Genomic DNA, 16,574 nt, shown 5'->3' on the forward strand with positions numbered 1-16,574 from the left:
ATCCAAGCATTTGTTACAAGCACACAAAAGCGCTTCAGACTGAATTTGACCACACCTGGCTCACTTGTGAAAGTGTGATCAGCTTGTGTTTAGCTCAATAACAACAGGCCCCTTGAGGAAAAAAAAGAAGAAAAAAAAAAGCAAGAACTTCCTTCTCCTTTGTTGTCGTTCAAGAAAATGCCTCTAGAAATGTCCTTGGCATAACATGTAAACAATGTGAGGGAATTTCCCGCTGGACTGAGGCCAGGTCACTCCTTCACCTGTCAGTTCTCAGAGCCGAACATGTGCTTTTCATTTATTAAACATTAGCTTTGAGTGTTTGCAAAGTCATCAGTGGTGGACAAAGTGCAAAAACTGAGTGGAAATGCATGACCTGATGAAATATTACACAAGTAAAAGTGTCAGGTACTATCCAGACACGAAACTCGCCTGAGGCGTTTCATAAACGAAGATTTGTGAATGTGTTATCTGCATTTAAGCAAGCAGTAATATAATATTATGATAGATTAATTTAGATTTCTATTTTTTGAGCTAGTAATGGAGCCAGTAGTATCTGTGGCTGTGAGATATGTTATTGTTAAATGAAACTAAAACTGTTACGAACTGTTTTTGTGAAGTAAAAGAAAACTGAAAGACAAGAAAATAGAAGAACAAAGGTACGCACAAGAATCTGAAACGTTGATTTGAAGCTAAATGAAAACAAATAATTAAAAAATTTAAAATATGAAAATAACAATAAGTTTTAGTTTAGTGCTAAAAGTGAAATGGAAAATAAAAATAGGAGCTAAATGGAAATCTTTAAACTATATTTGGGCATAAATTAATAATTAAAACAAATACTGAAACTACCAGAGCACCCAGAGGAAACCCATGTAAATGCGGGGAGAAAATGCAAACTCCACACAGAAATGCCAACTGACCCAGCCGAGGCGTGAACCAGCGGCCTTCTTGCTGTGAGGCGACAGCACTACCAACTGTGCCACTGCGTTGCTCATATTTGAGTCAGTGAGAAGAAAAAATTTGCAAAAATAAGTTTAGAAAACAAACAAAGTAACAAGGCGACGCAGTGGCACAGTAGGCAGTGCTGTCGCCTCACAGCAAGAAGGTCACTGGGTCCTGGTTCAAGCCTCGGCTCAGATGGCGTTTCTTTGTGGAGTTTGCATGTTCTCCCTGCGTTCGCGTGAGTTTCCTCCAGGTGCTTTTCTCAGAACATTTCTCAGAACACAACATTTTTACACTTTTCTCTCTTGTTTAAACACTCTCAAAGATCAAACTTTCATAGATAAATAAGTCCAGTATTGTAGAATCAAACCAAAACCTGTTGCCGGGAGCAAACAATAATTGTTCTCAGCAAAAGGTTTACAAAGCTTTTTCAGCTTTTCTGCGGATAATTTTGACATCCAGCGTAATATTCTTTTTCCTGCAGTCACTGACTCCATCTTTAAGTGGGGTTGCACACCGTGCGATGCACACATGACGCACATGAAAGTAAAGGCTGATTTATACTTCTGCGTCAAACGCCGGCGTATGCTACTGCGCTGACGCATAGCCCTTCACCGTGGTCGTCGGAGTCGTTGACGTGCACCTCTCAAAAAATCTAACTACACGTCGCAACAACACGTAGCGCAAGCTCTGTGATTGGTCGGCTTGGAAGCGCTGACGAGTCTGGGCGGGACCGAGAGCCGCGTGAATGGTGCAAGCCTGATGGAGCGATTGTTTACAAGTGTGGAGTCCCGTGAAGGAGCTCCGGATGGAAAGTTTTGTTTTGTGTTTACCTCATAGTTAAAGTTGTTGCACGTCCGCCAGTTCCTGCCTCAAAATGAGCGAGTTTGAGCCACTTGTACATCCCGGAAGGCTTACACACCGGATGCGCACATTCGCATGTTATTTAAAATAAAATTGTTCAACACACACCGGATGCGCACATTCGCATGTTATTTAAAATAAAATTGTTCAGATGGCGCTCTGTGTCAAGGCAGAAATAAGAACAGTGTCCTGAGTTGTAGCTGTGCACCGCAGACAGCCGCCGACTACCCTGCCTACAGCCATGTGTACCCTGATACAAACCTATGTTTACAATTCTAAAATACATGGCGCTGCATAACTTGGCGAATCCGGTGAGCAACCCTGGACAGTTACAACCCTTTTTACATCCTTGTTGAAACTCACACCACTAGCGATCGAAGATGTATGCTAATTTCACAAGCTGAACGCATTCTGTACAGTACAGGAGACACAAAAGAGATTGATTGACAATGGTCTACAGCCAATCAGGACGCAGAAAACAATGCACTGTAAAATTTAATTAAAAATGTGAAAAAAAAATTTGAGAAACTGTAAGGCTGTGAAAGGTGAACCATGTTATAATGAGGGAACCACTGTATATCAGATCAGTGTTGCAACTATTAAACGTAACTAAAACTATTTTCATGAAGTTAAAAACACAGAAAAAATGTGACAAATAAACAAACAGAAATTGGAAACTACATTTAAACTACATTTGAAACTATTTCAGGTGAAGTACTAAAACTAAACAACAAAAGCAAGCGAAAGCAAAACAGAAATCTCACAGAGAATGTCTATTAAGCGTAACATACAGTATTTGTGCAAAAATGAAACAACATACACTGCAATAAATATCCGTAAATTAGCGGTTTTCTGCATTTGGTGATTTTTGTTTTTATTTTTTATTTCCCCCATTCATTTATGCTTTTGAATTGCAGTGTGGGACCTTGATCATTCTTCACAACAACTTTTTACCTTGAAAAGATTGTAAAAAGAGACTTTTATTAGCATTTTAAAGTGATAAATTATCTGGGTTGGTGTTGTATATTGCGCTACAAAAACTTTATAATAAACTGCCAGGACATTTTCAGTTATTTTACAGACTCATTTCTCTATATATTATGTCTTTAATTGTTTTAAACTACTACAATGTCAATAAAAGAGTTGCATTTTCAACATCAATAATCGACAGAGCAGAGGTAAGGGTTCCATAATGCAATTCACAACTGTAAATAAAAAGAAAATACTTATGAATCACAAAATACAGACACTGTTAATAAACAGATATTTTTACAGCGCACTTATTTGACTTGTTAAAAAATAAATAATTAAGTAATCATACCAAAATGAATTCTTTTTTAAACTATTATAAACGTTTTGCTGATAAATGGGCAAAACCTAGTAGTTCGAACGATTAGCAATGAAAATGAATCAGTATTTAGGGGCTGACCGTGATCCTTAAAAAAAAGACTCTTTTTAATATGTCATCAAATGATTTATTGATTTGATGCTTGAAACTTGCAATTTGTTTGACATTGCAACCCTTAGTTTGAAATGTAGCGATGAGGGCAGCATGTGTTTAGTCTTCCAGTTGCTTCTATAACCAATGTTGGGCATCAACAGAAGCAGAGTTAAAAGAAAGTTATCCTACATATATTTGAAAGAGTAACTTCGCAATAAAGGCTTGCATTTGCACTCATTACTTTGCAAACTCTGTACTTTCTTCCTCAAAGCATGCAGCAAAGCATTGCGCGGAAGTTTAATCCAACACAAATCTCACACGCAGAGCTATGTTTCTAAAAACCACAAGTATTCCTGGACTGTCAGGTAGCTGGAAACCAGAGCTTTCAGTTCTGCCTGAAGCATGACAATTTTTCCTTTTCAAATTTCAATGCAAGCTCCTATAGACACCTATATGCTAAATCACAAGACTGAAAGCAAGAATAAGCGCAGCTGCTTTGCATGCTAGAAATCTTGTTAAGAGTGCTGGGGGAGGGTCAACACCGCCAGAGGGGGAAGGGGAGCCGGATATTTGGGGAATTCCTCTTTGGTTTTGGTGGGGGTTAGTGGTTAGTAACGAGAAGTTATTCAACTCTCTAAATCGCTCGATGCATTGGGTAGGAAATGAACCCAAACATTCCTTTTCACTTGGTTTTAACTATGCATGTGCTATCAGAGTTGTTGGATTTCACTCCACCTTAATAAAGAACATGCAGAGTTTGCATTTTTCTCATATAAACGAGTGGAGATACAAAAGTCACCATTTGAAGTGGATTAAAAAAAAACAAGAGTTGTTCAACTGTTTTTTGGACAATTTTGATGAAAATTATGATCTATTTTAAATGTTGGTGCATATTTAATTATAACTACTGTTTTTTTGTTACTAGACTTCAAATTCAAATATGCATGACGCTCGATGAAATCAGAGTCTTCCATCTATATATATTGGGTTACCTATGAAAATGGGGTTCAAGCATCTAAATGACTAAATTGTTATGAAGGGATAAAGAGAGACACTGTAATGAATATCTGTTAAATAACAGGGGTCTGTTCTTCATATGTGGATTACTTAATTAGCTGGATTTGGTTATTGAAGAGTTAAAAAATATATAAATAAAACTGTTATTCAATCTTCGAAATAAAAGTACAAAGACTGGGAGATTTGCAAACTTGTTTGAAGAAACCACATTAGCCAGAGATCAGTTATCAAGATTCAAAGATCCAGGATCTGCCAAATCATCTTAGATCATTTAAGTGTGGTACAAAGAATGGACCCCGAACAGAACAGTTCTGTATTTTGTGATATTTTCTGTTTATTTACGATTGTGAATTGCATTATGGGATCTTTATCTCTGCTTTTGTTGACTTTTGATGTTGAAAATTCAACTTTGCAGTTTAACACAGAGATCTTATTGATATTTAAGTAGTTTGAACCAGTATAAGAAATAATATGGAGCATTAAGCATGTAAAATAACTGGAAAGTTTAAGTAATTGTACCTTGATTTTGTAATTGTACCTTTTAAGTCGGCTTAACTGATGCAAATTAAAATTACTGTGAAGTAAAATTGTTGTAAACTTAATTTTTCCAGTGTAATTTACAATAACACTTTTTACTTCAAACTATACAAAAGGCAATGACAGTAATTTTTTCAAACTTTTATAGAGGAAGGATCAAGGTCCCATAAAGCAATTCGAAAGCATAAATAAATAGAGAACAACATGAATCATAAATTACGGAAAAATTGGTATACATTGTAAAAAAATAAAATAAATAAAAATCTTGCTGCCTTGAATTTTTTAGTTGAATTAACTTTTCCAGTCATCTCAACTTACATCAATCAAACTGACTAAAAATGTTATGGTAAATTTTGTATAACTTAAAAAAATAGATGAAACCTGATTAACTTAGTAAAATAAGTTACAAAAGCAACATAAAATTATGTGCTGTCAACTTTTTGTCATTACATTTCTTACATTGTAGTTCATCCACAGATGTACATTTACTCATTAACTCGTATGGATGCAGAGGATAAGTCAAATAGGTTTTTCTGAAGATTGACAATTGACAAGCCATTAGCTATGTTTCCATCCACCTATTTTTATGTGCATTTTGGATATGCGCATAAAAAATGATTGATGAAAACGTCAAGATGTGCTTACATTTGAAAATGCGCATAAAAGACTGATGCACATAATAACTAAGCAGGATAAACGTTTTATTCAATAAGAAAAGATGCGCATAAACTATGAAGTAAACACTTTCTACGGAATAAATTCCAATATGCGCATTAAAAAAATCATGTTATTATATTATTAATAACATCTAGAATAGTCAAGAACGTCTCACGCCTTCAAACGCCACCCCGCGTTCATTACATGTCGGCATTTGTCTTCTGAAGCGCAAGTCATTTATTAAATAACGAAAAGATTTATGTGGCTTCTCCTACTTTTTATTTTTGATATTTAAAGCCAGATAATAAGGAAGTGATGATTTTGTTCTCTTTGACTTGTTGGATTGAAATGCTGCTATTTGCACGTCTTTTTTATGCGATATTCCAGTTTTGCACATGAATTTAATTCGCATCTTTGGATGGAAACATAGATAATGACTATAATTGTCATTAATAATTGTCAGATAATAATTGTCATTAATAATTGGGTAATCTTTTAGTTTGGGGACCAATTTCCATACTTGTTTATTAGCAGAATAATATTAAATATTATTTTTTTAGTACTGAATAATGCATTATTTGGCATCCCCATATTTCAGCCCTAATCCTACCCCACACCTAAACCTAACATCACACAATATTCATTCATTTTCCTTCGGCTTCATCATTCCACTTCACCACAGTGGAATGAACCACTTATCCAGCATATGTTTTACACAGTGGAAGCCCTTCTAGCTGCAACCTAGTACTGGGAAACACCCATACACACTCATTCACACACATACTCTACAGCCAGTTTAGATTATTTAATTCACCTGTAGCGAGTCTTTGGACCACAGCACCTGGAGGAAACCCATGCAAACATGAGGAGAACATGCAAACTCCACACAGAAATGCCAACTGACCCAGCCAAGGCTCGAACCAGCGACCTTCTTGCTGTGAGGTGACAATGCTAACCACTGAGCCACCGTGTTGTGCCAATATTATTCTTTTTTACACCATAATCAACTATCTATAATCAGGAAAGGAGATGTTTATTTGAGACGTGAGTCATAGTTATTAGTTAGTTAATTGTCTTAATTTGCCTCTCAAGAAGAAAGAAACGCAAACATGTTTGAAACAACATGAGTAAACGATGACGGAATTTTCACTTTTGGGTAAACTGTCCCTTTAACGCTGATGTACTGAGAGCTTTTATTCAGCTCTGGATCCTCTGGTGGCCAGAGAGGTTATATTGAGTAGGAACAGGAACACAGGGGATTCCCCAATGGTGTTTAGAGGGCACGTGTATACCAGCACTAACTGCAGGACTCTGTGTACCTACATCGGGTGTGTCAGGAACACACACACATTTAAAACAAGCTCAGTCCAGACTTGATAGTGACTGCATGCTTTATTCGTGCATATAAACAATGGCTGTTGCGACAATCGTTCAGCCTTGTAGTAGCTCTTAGCACACAATGTCCAATTGCAACCTTTCAAAACAAACGAATGGCGTTTTGTAAATCCTAAGATGGAAAAGTACCTGGTCTGTTGTGTTCAAAGCATGCATGAGATTCCAATAAATTGAAAGGCGGCAAATAAGACAGACGACAATGAAATTAGATGAATTAGAGTTTGTGCAAACCACACCGTGCCCCAAGGCGGGCATTAATGAAAAGGCATCTGCGAGTCCTGTACTTTTCCTTATTACAAGCTTGCTCTTTTTTTTTTAAACAGGAAAAACAAGCTCACCAAGCTTAAACCTGACCTGCAGGTCAAGGAAACTAAAAAGGGGCTTTTAACAATTAGCAATGCAAATGTTGGTATGATAATCTGAAGATTTCACACTGATTTTTTTCTTTTGAATGTGTTAATTACTTCATAGTGTATTAATCACGACTCAATAATCACCTTTGCCACATGCCAATTTCTGTTTAATGGAGAGGAGATTTCTTTCAACACATTTCTAAACATAACAGTTTGTTCTGTAGACTATCGAAAAAATACATATTACTTAAGGGGGCTAATAATTTTGACCTTAAAACGTATTTTTTAAATTTTCAAACTGCTCTTATTTTAGCCGAAATATAACAAATAAAACTTTCTCCAGAAGAAAAAATATTATCAGAAATACTTTGAAAATTTCCTTGCTCTGTTAAACATAATTTGGGAAACATTCAAAAGTCAAAGGGGGGCTAATAATTCTGACTTCATCTCTGCATATAGTTTGTTAGCCCTACTGTGAAATTTTAATTCTATTAACAATACTTCCAAAAAGTTGCTTAACACATTTTTAAACATAATAGTTTTAATAACTAATTTCTAATTACTAATTTATTTTATCTTTGCTGCAATTTAAAGAATAAAACTAGGTTATAATGTAGGCAAGTTATTGTGCAACAGTGGATTCTAAAAAAATAACAACAAATAAATAAAAATAAATTAAATATTACTAAATATTAAAATGAAAATACTTTTAAAAAATTAAAACTGCTTTTATTTTATTTATATAAAATATACATTTTATATTTTGTTCCTTATTAAAACAAATAAGGCTTTCTCCAGAAGAAAAAAATATTATAGAAAATACTGTGAAAATGTCTTTGGTCTGTTGAACATCGTTCATTCATTCACTCATTCATTTATTTTTTTATTTTTTTATTCATTCAGTCATTTATATACACGTATGTACGTTTATTTTATGAGACATTAAACATTTTTTTACTTTTATTTTTATTGTATGATTAACAAATTACTACATCCAGCAGAACGGTGGGAACGTTTTCAAGAAACTTTAAATAATAAAGTGCTTTAAATGCGTTTTAACAAATCTATAAACTTCTATGAACAAAATTAAATCAATATTCGGCTCTTTTTCTAGCATATATGTCAATATGTGACAGGAAATATGCTGGGTCCATTGTTATTGTTTACATCTCTCAAAATGGCCTATATTAATTACACTTCAAATATATAGTAAGATAGAAAACAGCTCTTTTACATTTATTTACCTTTTTACAAAATTATTTTCCTGATCTATTTCTGATCAAATAAAAGCACCTCTTTAGAGGACAGGAAACATATTAAAATATATATATTTTTTAAATAAAATATAACCTCTGCACATCATCCTGCACAAAATTGTTCAAACTCATGTAAAAATACTTGTATAGTCTGTCTATTGTGTATAGTTTAAGTATTTTATTTTATCTTATAGTATATGTTAGTTATGCATATGTTTTTTTTAAATAGCTCTTATGTCCAGTGTTGTGTTTGTATTTATGAATAACCTATGTAGTACCGTTGTCTTGCGAGACACGGCATTTCATTCCTCTGTATGTCCACACATGTAGCGGAATGACAGTAAAGCTTGACTTAATGTTTAAACCCTTAAACTTTCATGAATATGATGTGGAGACACTCGTCATGTTTCAAAAGTGCAACATTGCAATATTCCATATAATCTCATGTTATGCACCATTTTGAAATACATATGTGCAACATTTTTCAAGACATTTATCATAGTTAACTGTGAAAGTTGCATGTCAGTCACCCAAAGGTTTAGGGTAGCTTTGTATTGGGTGATTTGTGTATTATCTGTGAAGTGCTTGTATGCTGCAACCAAATTGCCTTCGGGAAATGACTAAAGACTGACTGACTGAATGAGAAGATTTTTTTTCAACTCATTTTTAAGCGTTAATAACTAATTACTAATTAAATAATTGTGTTACCACCATTCTAGTATTTCAGGTAGCTTTTTCTCTCAGGTTTATTGAAGTGCTTTAAAGGTGTTGCCACAGATTACTCTGTCTCAGTTTGTTTTTCAGACTTACTGAATGACTATGAGATTGGCTGCAGTCAAACTCCTTATACAAACAAGAATGTCACTGGATTATTACAAGTAATAACTAAAATGATCTGTGGATATGTTGGTGGTTCATTCCACTGTGGCGACCCCTGATTGATAGAGGATCTAAGCCGGAAGTAAATGAATGAATGGATAGATATGTAAACTGATATTTCCAACTGGCACATGACAGCGAAAACAGAAATAATTTAACTAAAACCATCTTTATTACTGAAAATACTATAGTTGCCTAAGACTTTTGCTGAGTTTTGCTCCCTCTTTGGGGTTGCATGTTTCTTTTAAATAAATGTCCACTTCTGTTCGGCAAATTATGGATTAAATGCATGAAAAGTGACATTAAGTATGAAATAAATACTCTTAAATTTTGTATTTATGAAAACCATTCTGGAAAGAAGTTTTCAGGGAGACAATAATAAAAAAATAATACCAAATCAGCATAATAAATTGGTTTTTCAAGAACAAATTGACATTAAGACTGGAGTAATAATGCTGAAACCATTTATAAACCAAATAGAGCATTTTTAATATGGTCATGTCACTGGCCCATGAACATTTCCTGCTTGTTATTAAACTATTTCATAACTGTAACAAGAGGTAATTCAACCATAACTTAATGTTAGGACAGCTATAATAACATTATTTATCAATACGTGGCTCGTTGTGTGTCATATGTGTCACTATGTGGGAAGAAATTAATTGAGACTATTGGTTTTGTTTACGTCCCTCAAGATGCTCTTTAGATAATTATGCTTTAAATATATAGAAAGATAGAAAACAGCTCTTTTAAATTGCTTTACTCTTTTTAAAATGAATTTTTCAGCTCTTTTCTGACCAAATAACCCATTTTCAAGGATAAGAAACTTACTAAAATATCTATTTTTACTGTTCAAACCCTTAAACTTTCATGAATATGATGTGGAAACATTCGTCAAGTTTCAAAATATTCCATATAATCTCAAAGGTGTTATGCAATATTTTGAAATGCAAATATGCAACATTTTGCAAGACATTTATCACAGTTAACTGTCAGCCACCCAAAGGCACCACAAATTTTGTCCTTTAAAGGCAAAATAGTTGTCCAGGCCGGGTTGTTAAACGATTCTGCAGAGTTCAGACTGGGGGTGTTTTAACAGCCTTGCACCGGTTTCACTTCATAAAGCTGCTGGAGTCCATGCAGCGCTGAACACACACACATTCACTCTCACACACATACACTGGCTGGGACTTTCCAGGGTCACTCATGTGAGAGGCTTTTGAGGGCTGAAATGTAAAAGCCCATTGTGTTGCCTTTTAACGACAGCAAAACAGCACACAAGCAATACTCGTGTCTCAGCATCAATCATGTGCACGGCCAAATGAGAGATTGTTTATGGCTAAACTGAGTGCTTTGTTTTTCCAAGATGTACTGTATTAAAATGTCCCCTTGCATGGAAACTGAATGCATTTCCAATGAGAACGGCGTTTGACAACAAACATGAGCGTTTTCTCTGCGTAAAATGGAAATTTTAGTCGCCGCTCGCCTTGTGACCTTGTGTTTTTCTAGCTTTTCTAAACGGGGACCCGACAGATGCATGAAGGAACATGTGTTGTAAAGCCCCTGCATCATATCTAAATGTGGAAGCAGACAGGATCACATGCTTTCGACATCTATAGACCCCACAGACTGAAAAAAGCAGCCATCCACAGGACAACAACATCATCTAATTCAGGGAGAGAGTCCATTTAAGACAGGGCTCAAAACTGCATGGAACAACATCTAAATCTGGATAGTGAAACAAGTGGATCACGTAGTTGCAGACTGTTTGGTGCTATCCTAAAATGTTCATTATTTTTCTTAAAGGTGTTCTTGTTTATATAATTTTAAGGGAGAAGTTACCTAAAAGCATTAGGAATGCTATAATGTATATAACGTTAAAATAGAGAGTCATGTAGAAAACTGAATATAACATGTACTGGACTTTACTGCCATCTAGTGGAGGGAGTTTAAATGTGATTTAAATGAATAGTTCAGCCAAAAATGCTGATTTGATGTTGATTTACTCACCCTAAAGATATCATGTGACCTTTTTCCCTTTCTGTAATTTTATATTTTGACTGTTCTTTTAGGAAAAAGCTCTTGAACTGATAAAGGTGGGTTCATTAAAATGTTCCTGTTACCGCCACAACTGTAATGCAAGACATTTCCATCCATCATGTTTACATATACTTTTATGCTAATGAAGATTTTAATAAAAGAACACATTTTAGTATTTATTTATACAATTTATATATTACTATATACACAACTATTGGTGTGAAGTAACAAATTACAAATCCTCAAACTATTGTAATTGAGTAGTTTTGTAAATGTGTACTTTTACTGTCCCTTGAGTACGTTTTTAGTGCTGTATCGGTACTTTTACTCCACTACTTTCATCCACATACTTTCAACCTGCAGTCACTACTTTATTTTTTCTTGTCCATGGGGATTAGAAAAATCTGTCCTGTTATTCCTGTCCAATCAAACTGCACATAAATTGCATCATAATGAACTACCTCAAGACATGTCCTCTTTATAATTGCAGCAAACTGTTTGGAAGCATTAAAAGTGTCCTAGAAGATGTCCAAAATCTTTGTACGCGTTGACCCAGAGACTGTTTAGATGCATTTCACTGATGAGAAGATGACAGATGTTTACTGTATGATGACTGAAAAGTCCTTAAACACCCAGCAGGCACAAGACGTCAACATGACGGCAGATTGAAATTGTACCCCAACGTTGTGGGGATGTTGCATTTGAAATGAAATGAAAATCGGGTTGATTTCAGAACCCAACATCAGGCCAATGTCAATGTACAACCTAAAATCAACGTCTAATGATGTTACAGCTTGATGTTGTGTGGACGTTACCACTATGACATCATGTTGGATTTTGGTTGCCACACCTGATGAATAAATGTCAGTATTTGACATCAATATGATGTTGGTTTAAGATGTTGTCTCTACGTTTTGGTCACTTTCTAACACAACCTAAAATCAACCAAACATAAAGGTCATTTAACGTTGTTATTGGACATCAAAATAATGTTGTCCTGGCTAGACATTGAATTTTGGTCACCTGACATCACAACCTAAATCTAACCTAATAGTAACATCTCATGACGATGTGTGCCTGCTGGGCAATGAATAAATACTGTACATTACAGAATGTTACGTTTACATGCACAAAGTATATCTAAATACCCCAGCTTTTTACAGCGTAATACTCGCCACTCTTGAGCACTTTTGAAAGTCATACTTTGAGTAATATTTACAACAGATACTTTTATTCTGCTTGCACTACATTTTTAGGCAAGTAATGGTACTTTGACTTGAGTGTGATTTTTCAGTACTCTTTCCACCACTAAACACAACTCATACTTACAGCCTTTTTAATCTTTATTACATTTAGTTATTGATTAATAAAGTTCATAGTGTGTTTATGCGTTTATATTGTCAGTTTTAATTTCTTGAAATTTTAGCAGTTTTTTTTTATCATAAATTTATGACTTAAATTAAACATAAAAATATTTTTATTGATCATTTTAATACTTGAATTAAAGATCAATTTTAATGTTTGAAAAGTTTTTAAAACACATGTTTTTTCTAATACATTCATTTTATTTTAATATTTTAACAACAATGTTTAAAAGATTTATGTTGGTGATAACAAAACTGGCTTAACTGTCCTTCAGTCTATGGAAATAAATTATCTTTGCTGTTGTTGTTGTTTTTGTTGCTACAATTTTTGTTGATTTTTTTTGCTTTTTTTTATTTATTCATTCATTCATTTTCGACTTAGTCCCTTTATTATTCTGAGGTCGCCACAGTGAAATGAACCGCCGACTTATACAGCATATGATTTACACAGCGAATCCCCGTCCAGCCGCAACCCAACACCGGGAAACACCCATACACTCTCAATCATACACATACACTATGGCCGGTTTAGTTTACCCAATTCACCTATAGCGCATGTCTTTGGACTTGTGGTGGAAACCCACGCGAACATATGGAGAACATGCAAACTCCACACAGAAACGCCAACTGACCCAGCCGAGGCTCGAACCAGCGACCTTCTTGCTGTGAGGCGATTGTGCTACCCACTGCGCCACGGTGACGCCAAATTTATATTTATATCTATGTAAAATGTATTTAGATAATGCTTACACCGCACTAATAATGTGAGAGTATGGGATTGGCCAAGGACAGAATAGAAGTCAAGACAACTAACCTATATTCAAGTATACAGACTACTAATTGTTAGTAGTCTGACTACAGATCTAATTTCCATGACTTTTCCAAAACTTTGTGGGTTTTTCTGTTTTTCCAAAACTTTTTCAGGCCTGGAAAATGCCAGGTCGAAAGTCCATGACTTTTCCGGGTTTTCCATGACCGTATGAACCCTAAAGAGTTTTACATTAGTGATAACAAAACTGGCTTAACTGTCGTTCACTCTATGGAAATTAAAATATCTTTGCTGCTGTTGTTTTTGTTGTTACTATTTTAGCTGAAAATTGTAGCCCTTTTGTAAACATTTTTAGCTTTATTTTTATTTCAGCTTTTCCGTTAATTCCATTTAATAATTGAATTGAAGATTAATTTTAATGTTTAAACGTTTTTATAAAACATTTAGGCATGTTTTTTCAAATTTATTAATTTAATTTTTTTGTAAAAAAATGTTTAAGAGTGATAATAAAACTGGCTTAACTCTTATTAACTCCATCAAGAAGAAATTAACTCTTAGAAAGGAGGTAAATCATTAAGTAACAGACAGACCTCTGGGTTGCTTTTGTTGAAGACGTCGCCTCCTTCGATCACTTTCTCCATCACGTTGTGCTTCAGCTGAGCATACTCTACCTCAGTCAGCTGAATGGACTCCAGCAAGGCCTTGCAATTTCTGCAGTCTCCACTGAAACACAACACACATCCAAACCAATCATCCAATTATAGCTGTCTGTATGATCAGGGTTTTTTATTAAAACTCATTAGTACCTGGGGGTGACAGATGAAAACTTTCCTCTCCATTTTTGATCTGGTAAACTGTACAGATTAAAAATAAAACAAATCATGAAAATACACATATAATAAGCATTTACACAGTTATGAAAAACCACTACAAAATCAAGTCCATTGTAATCAAAAATTACAATGTTTATTTTGCTGGTGTACATTATTTTGCATTTGGTATTTTTTAGGTGATCAATTTGTCTGTGGAAGTCATTCATTCATTCATTCATTCATTCATTCCCCTTCAGCTTAGTCTCTATTTCAGAGGTCGCCACAGCAGAATGAACTATCAACTATTCGGCACATGCTTTATGCAGTGGAAGCCTTTCCAGCCTTCGCAACCCCAGCACTGGGAAACATCCATACACACTCATTCACTCACATACACTACGGCCAATTTAGTTTATTCAATTCACCTATAGCGCTTGTCTTTGGGACTGTGGGGGAAACGGAGCACTCAGAGGAAAACCACACGAACACGGGGAGAACATGCAAACTCCACACAGAAATGCCAACTGACCCAGCCGGGGCTCGAACCAGCAACCTTCTTGCTGTGAGGCGATCATGCTACCCACAGTGCCACCCTAAATGACTGATTTTATTTTATTTTATTTAACATTTTTGCATTTATGAGGGAAAAGCTTCATTATGGATGTGTCAGATGTAAAATTTGCACTTATAGTACTTTGGTAAATCAAATAAAATTATTTGAAAACACTAATATAGACATTTTTGAGTATATATACAGTACTTTAAAATACAAAACATACACACACACAAAAAAAAAAGGTTTTGCTATTCTGGGGAAAACAAACATATGCATGGAATTGCTCACTTACCTCTCAAACCAAGCTTTGATGGTTTCCATCAGTGGTTTCTCTGGGTAGATCTGATTATCTCTCATATATGAAAGAACATCAAATAGTTTATCCTCATGTCCTCGCTGAGTGATCCCGCTCTGAAACAGGCACTGCCAGGTGTCCTGACCCGGCACCAGACCCAGTTCCAGAAGCTCATCATAAAGCTTCCAGCTGGTCTCAGAGTCACCATGCAGCACCGCTCCAGCAATAACATCTCCATAATTACGAGGAGACGGCAGAAGGGCCTTTTTCATATCCTGCAGCATGGAAATCGCCTCCTTCCAACGATCAGTTTGACTGAACCCTTTAATAAACAGTGCTGATGCTCCGAGGTCCAGAGACTTGAAGCAGGATCTCATAATGTCATAAGCGTCAAACACCTCAGAGTGATGCCCGGCCCTGACACAGATAGTGAGATACCTCAAAAGAATTTCATAAGACAGAGTACCCTTATCTTGGACCACATAGGACAGGAGAGATTTGGCGATGTTGACATCTACATTGGCCCTGACCAGATTTTCCATCATCACCTTCTCAAAGAGCTCAGGCCTGGAGAAATCCTTTTTGAGATTTGTCCATTCTGATGGGGTCAGAGGACGATCAGGAAGGACCATATTTGGAGAATCTCTGACTCTCACAGGTGTATCATCATTTTCTGTATCTAACCCTGACTTATGTTTCAAAAATTCGGCTCTTTTTCTGGCTGCTCCGGCACTGAATACTGAATGAGGGAATGCGGGTCTCGTTCTAGGAGTGAAGCCTTTTTCATTTGGTGATTGTGCTTGCTTGTCTCTTTTAGTGGTGTAATATCTTGTGTGTGGATTTATGATCAATCTGACAGCATTTGTGATGTTATGTGGAGGTGAATCAGGCCTAAAATACAAGGGGTTGACAACCCATGTGCAGAGATGCTTCATGCAGGTCCTTGATTTTGACATAGCTACAAATCCCATTATCCTTACAATAATGTATTTTAACTAACGTTAATTTAGATGTAATGGAAACTTTCCACCACAAATAAGTGCGCAGGATTAAATAATTGATGTATGCTCTTTCAAAGCCTAATTTCTTGTTAAGTAATCATGTGTATATACATAAAAATTAGAGAAATACAAAATATTTAGCAATCTAAGAGCGAATAAAATGTTCTTCTGTACTTAAAGCATAGTATTGAGCTACTCGCCGCACATATATCGCATATTTTCCATTAAACTCACATTTGATGATAGAATAGTTGGTGATTTAAGACAACAAAATATCCAAACTTACAGTATTCGGTCAAAGTCATTGGTTTTTAAACAGAAAGCAAGTACATTCGAGGTGAGCAGCCATTCACGCTCCACGGTGTGGTCGCGCTGTAATGACGTCACTCGCGCGAC

General features: G+C 35.4%; 1 protein-coding gene across 2 annotated transcripts in view; it reads right to left on the minus strand.

Moving 5' to 3' along the window:
• prorp (protein only RNase P catalytic subunit) overlaps positions 1–16,560 on the minus strand; it is a 36,033-nt gene extending 19,473 nt beyond the window's left edge. Inside the window, exons 1-4 of one of the 2 annotated variants that reach the window (XM_073928232.1) lie at positions 16,465–16,560; positions 15,175–15,594; positions 14,321–14,368; positions 14,105–14,237 (exon numbers count right to left, since the gene is read on the minus strand). In XM_073928232.1, coding sequence (XP_073784333.1) covers positions 14,105–14,237; positions 14,321–14,368; positions 15,175–15,554 — 561 coding nt within the window. In that variant the 5' untranslated portion in view covers positions 15,555–15,594; positions 16,465–16,560. Of the gene's footprint in view, positions 1–14,104; positions 14,238–14,320; positions 14,369–15,174; positions 16,270–16,464 lie in introns of those variants that run through there. The other variant, XM_678197.10, reaches the window with a different exon arrangement.
• Positions 16,561–16,574: the final 14 nt, after the last annotated feature.

The sequence above is a fragment of the Danio rerio genome, chromosome 17 (assembly GCF_049306965.1).
Source record: "Danio rerio strain Tuebingen ecotype United States chromosome 17, GRCz12tu, whole genome shotgun sequence".
NCBI classification, from domain to species: domain Eukaryota; kingdom Metazoa; phylum Chordata; class Actinopteri; order Cypriniformes; family Danionidae; genus Danio; species Danio rerio.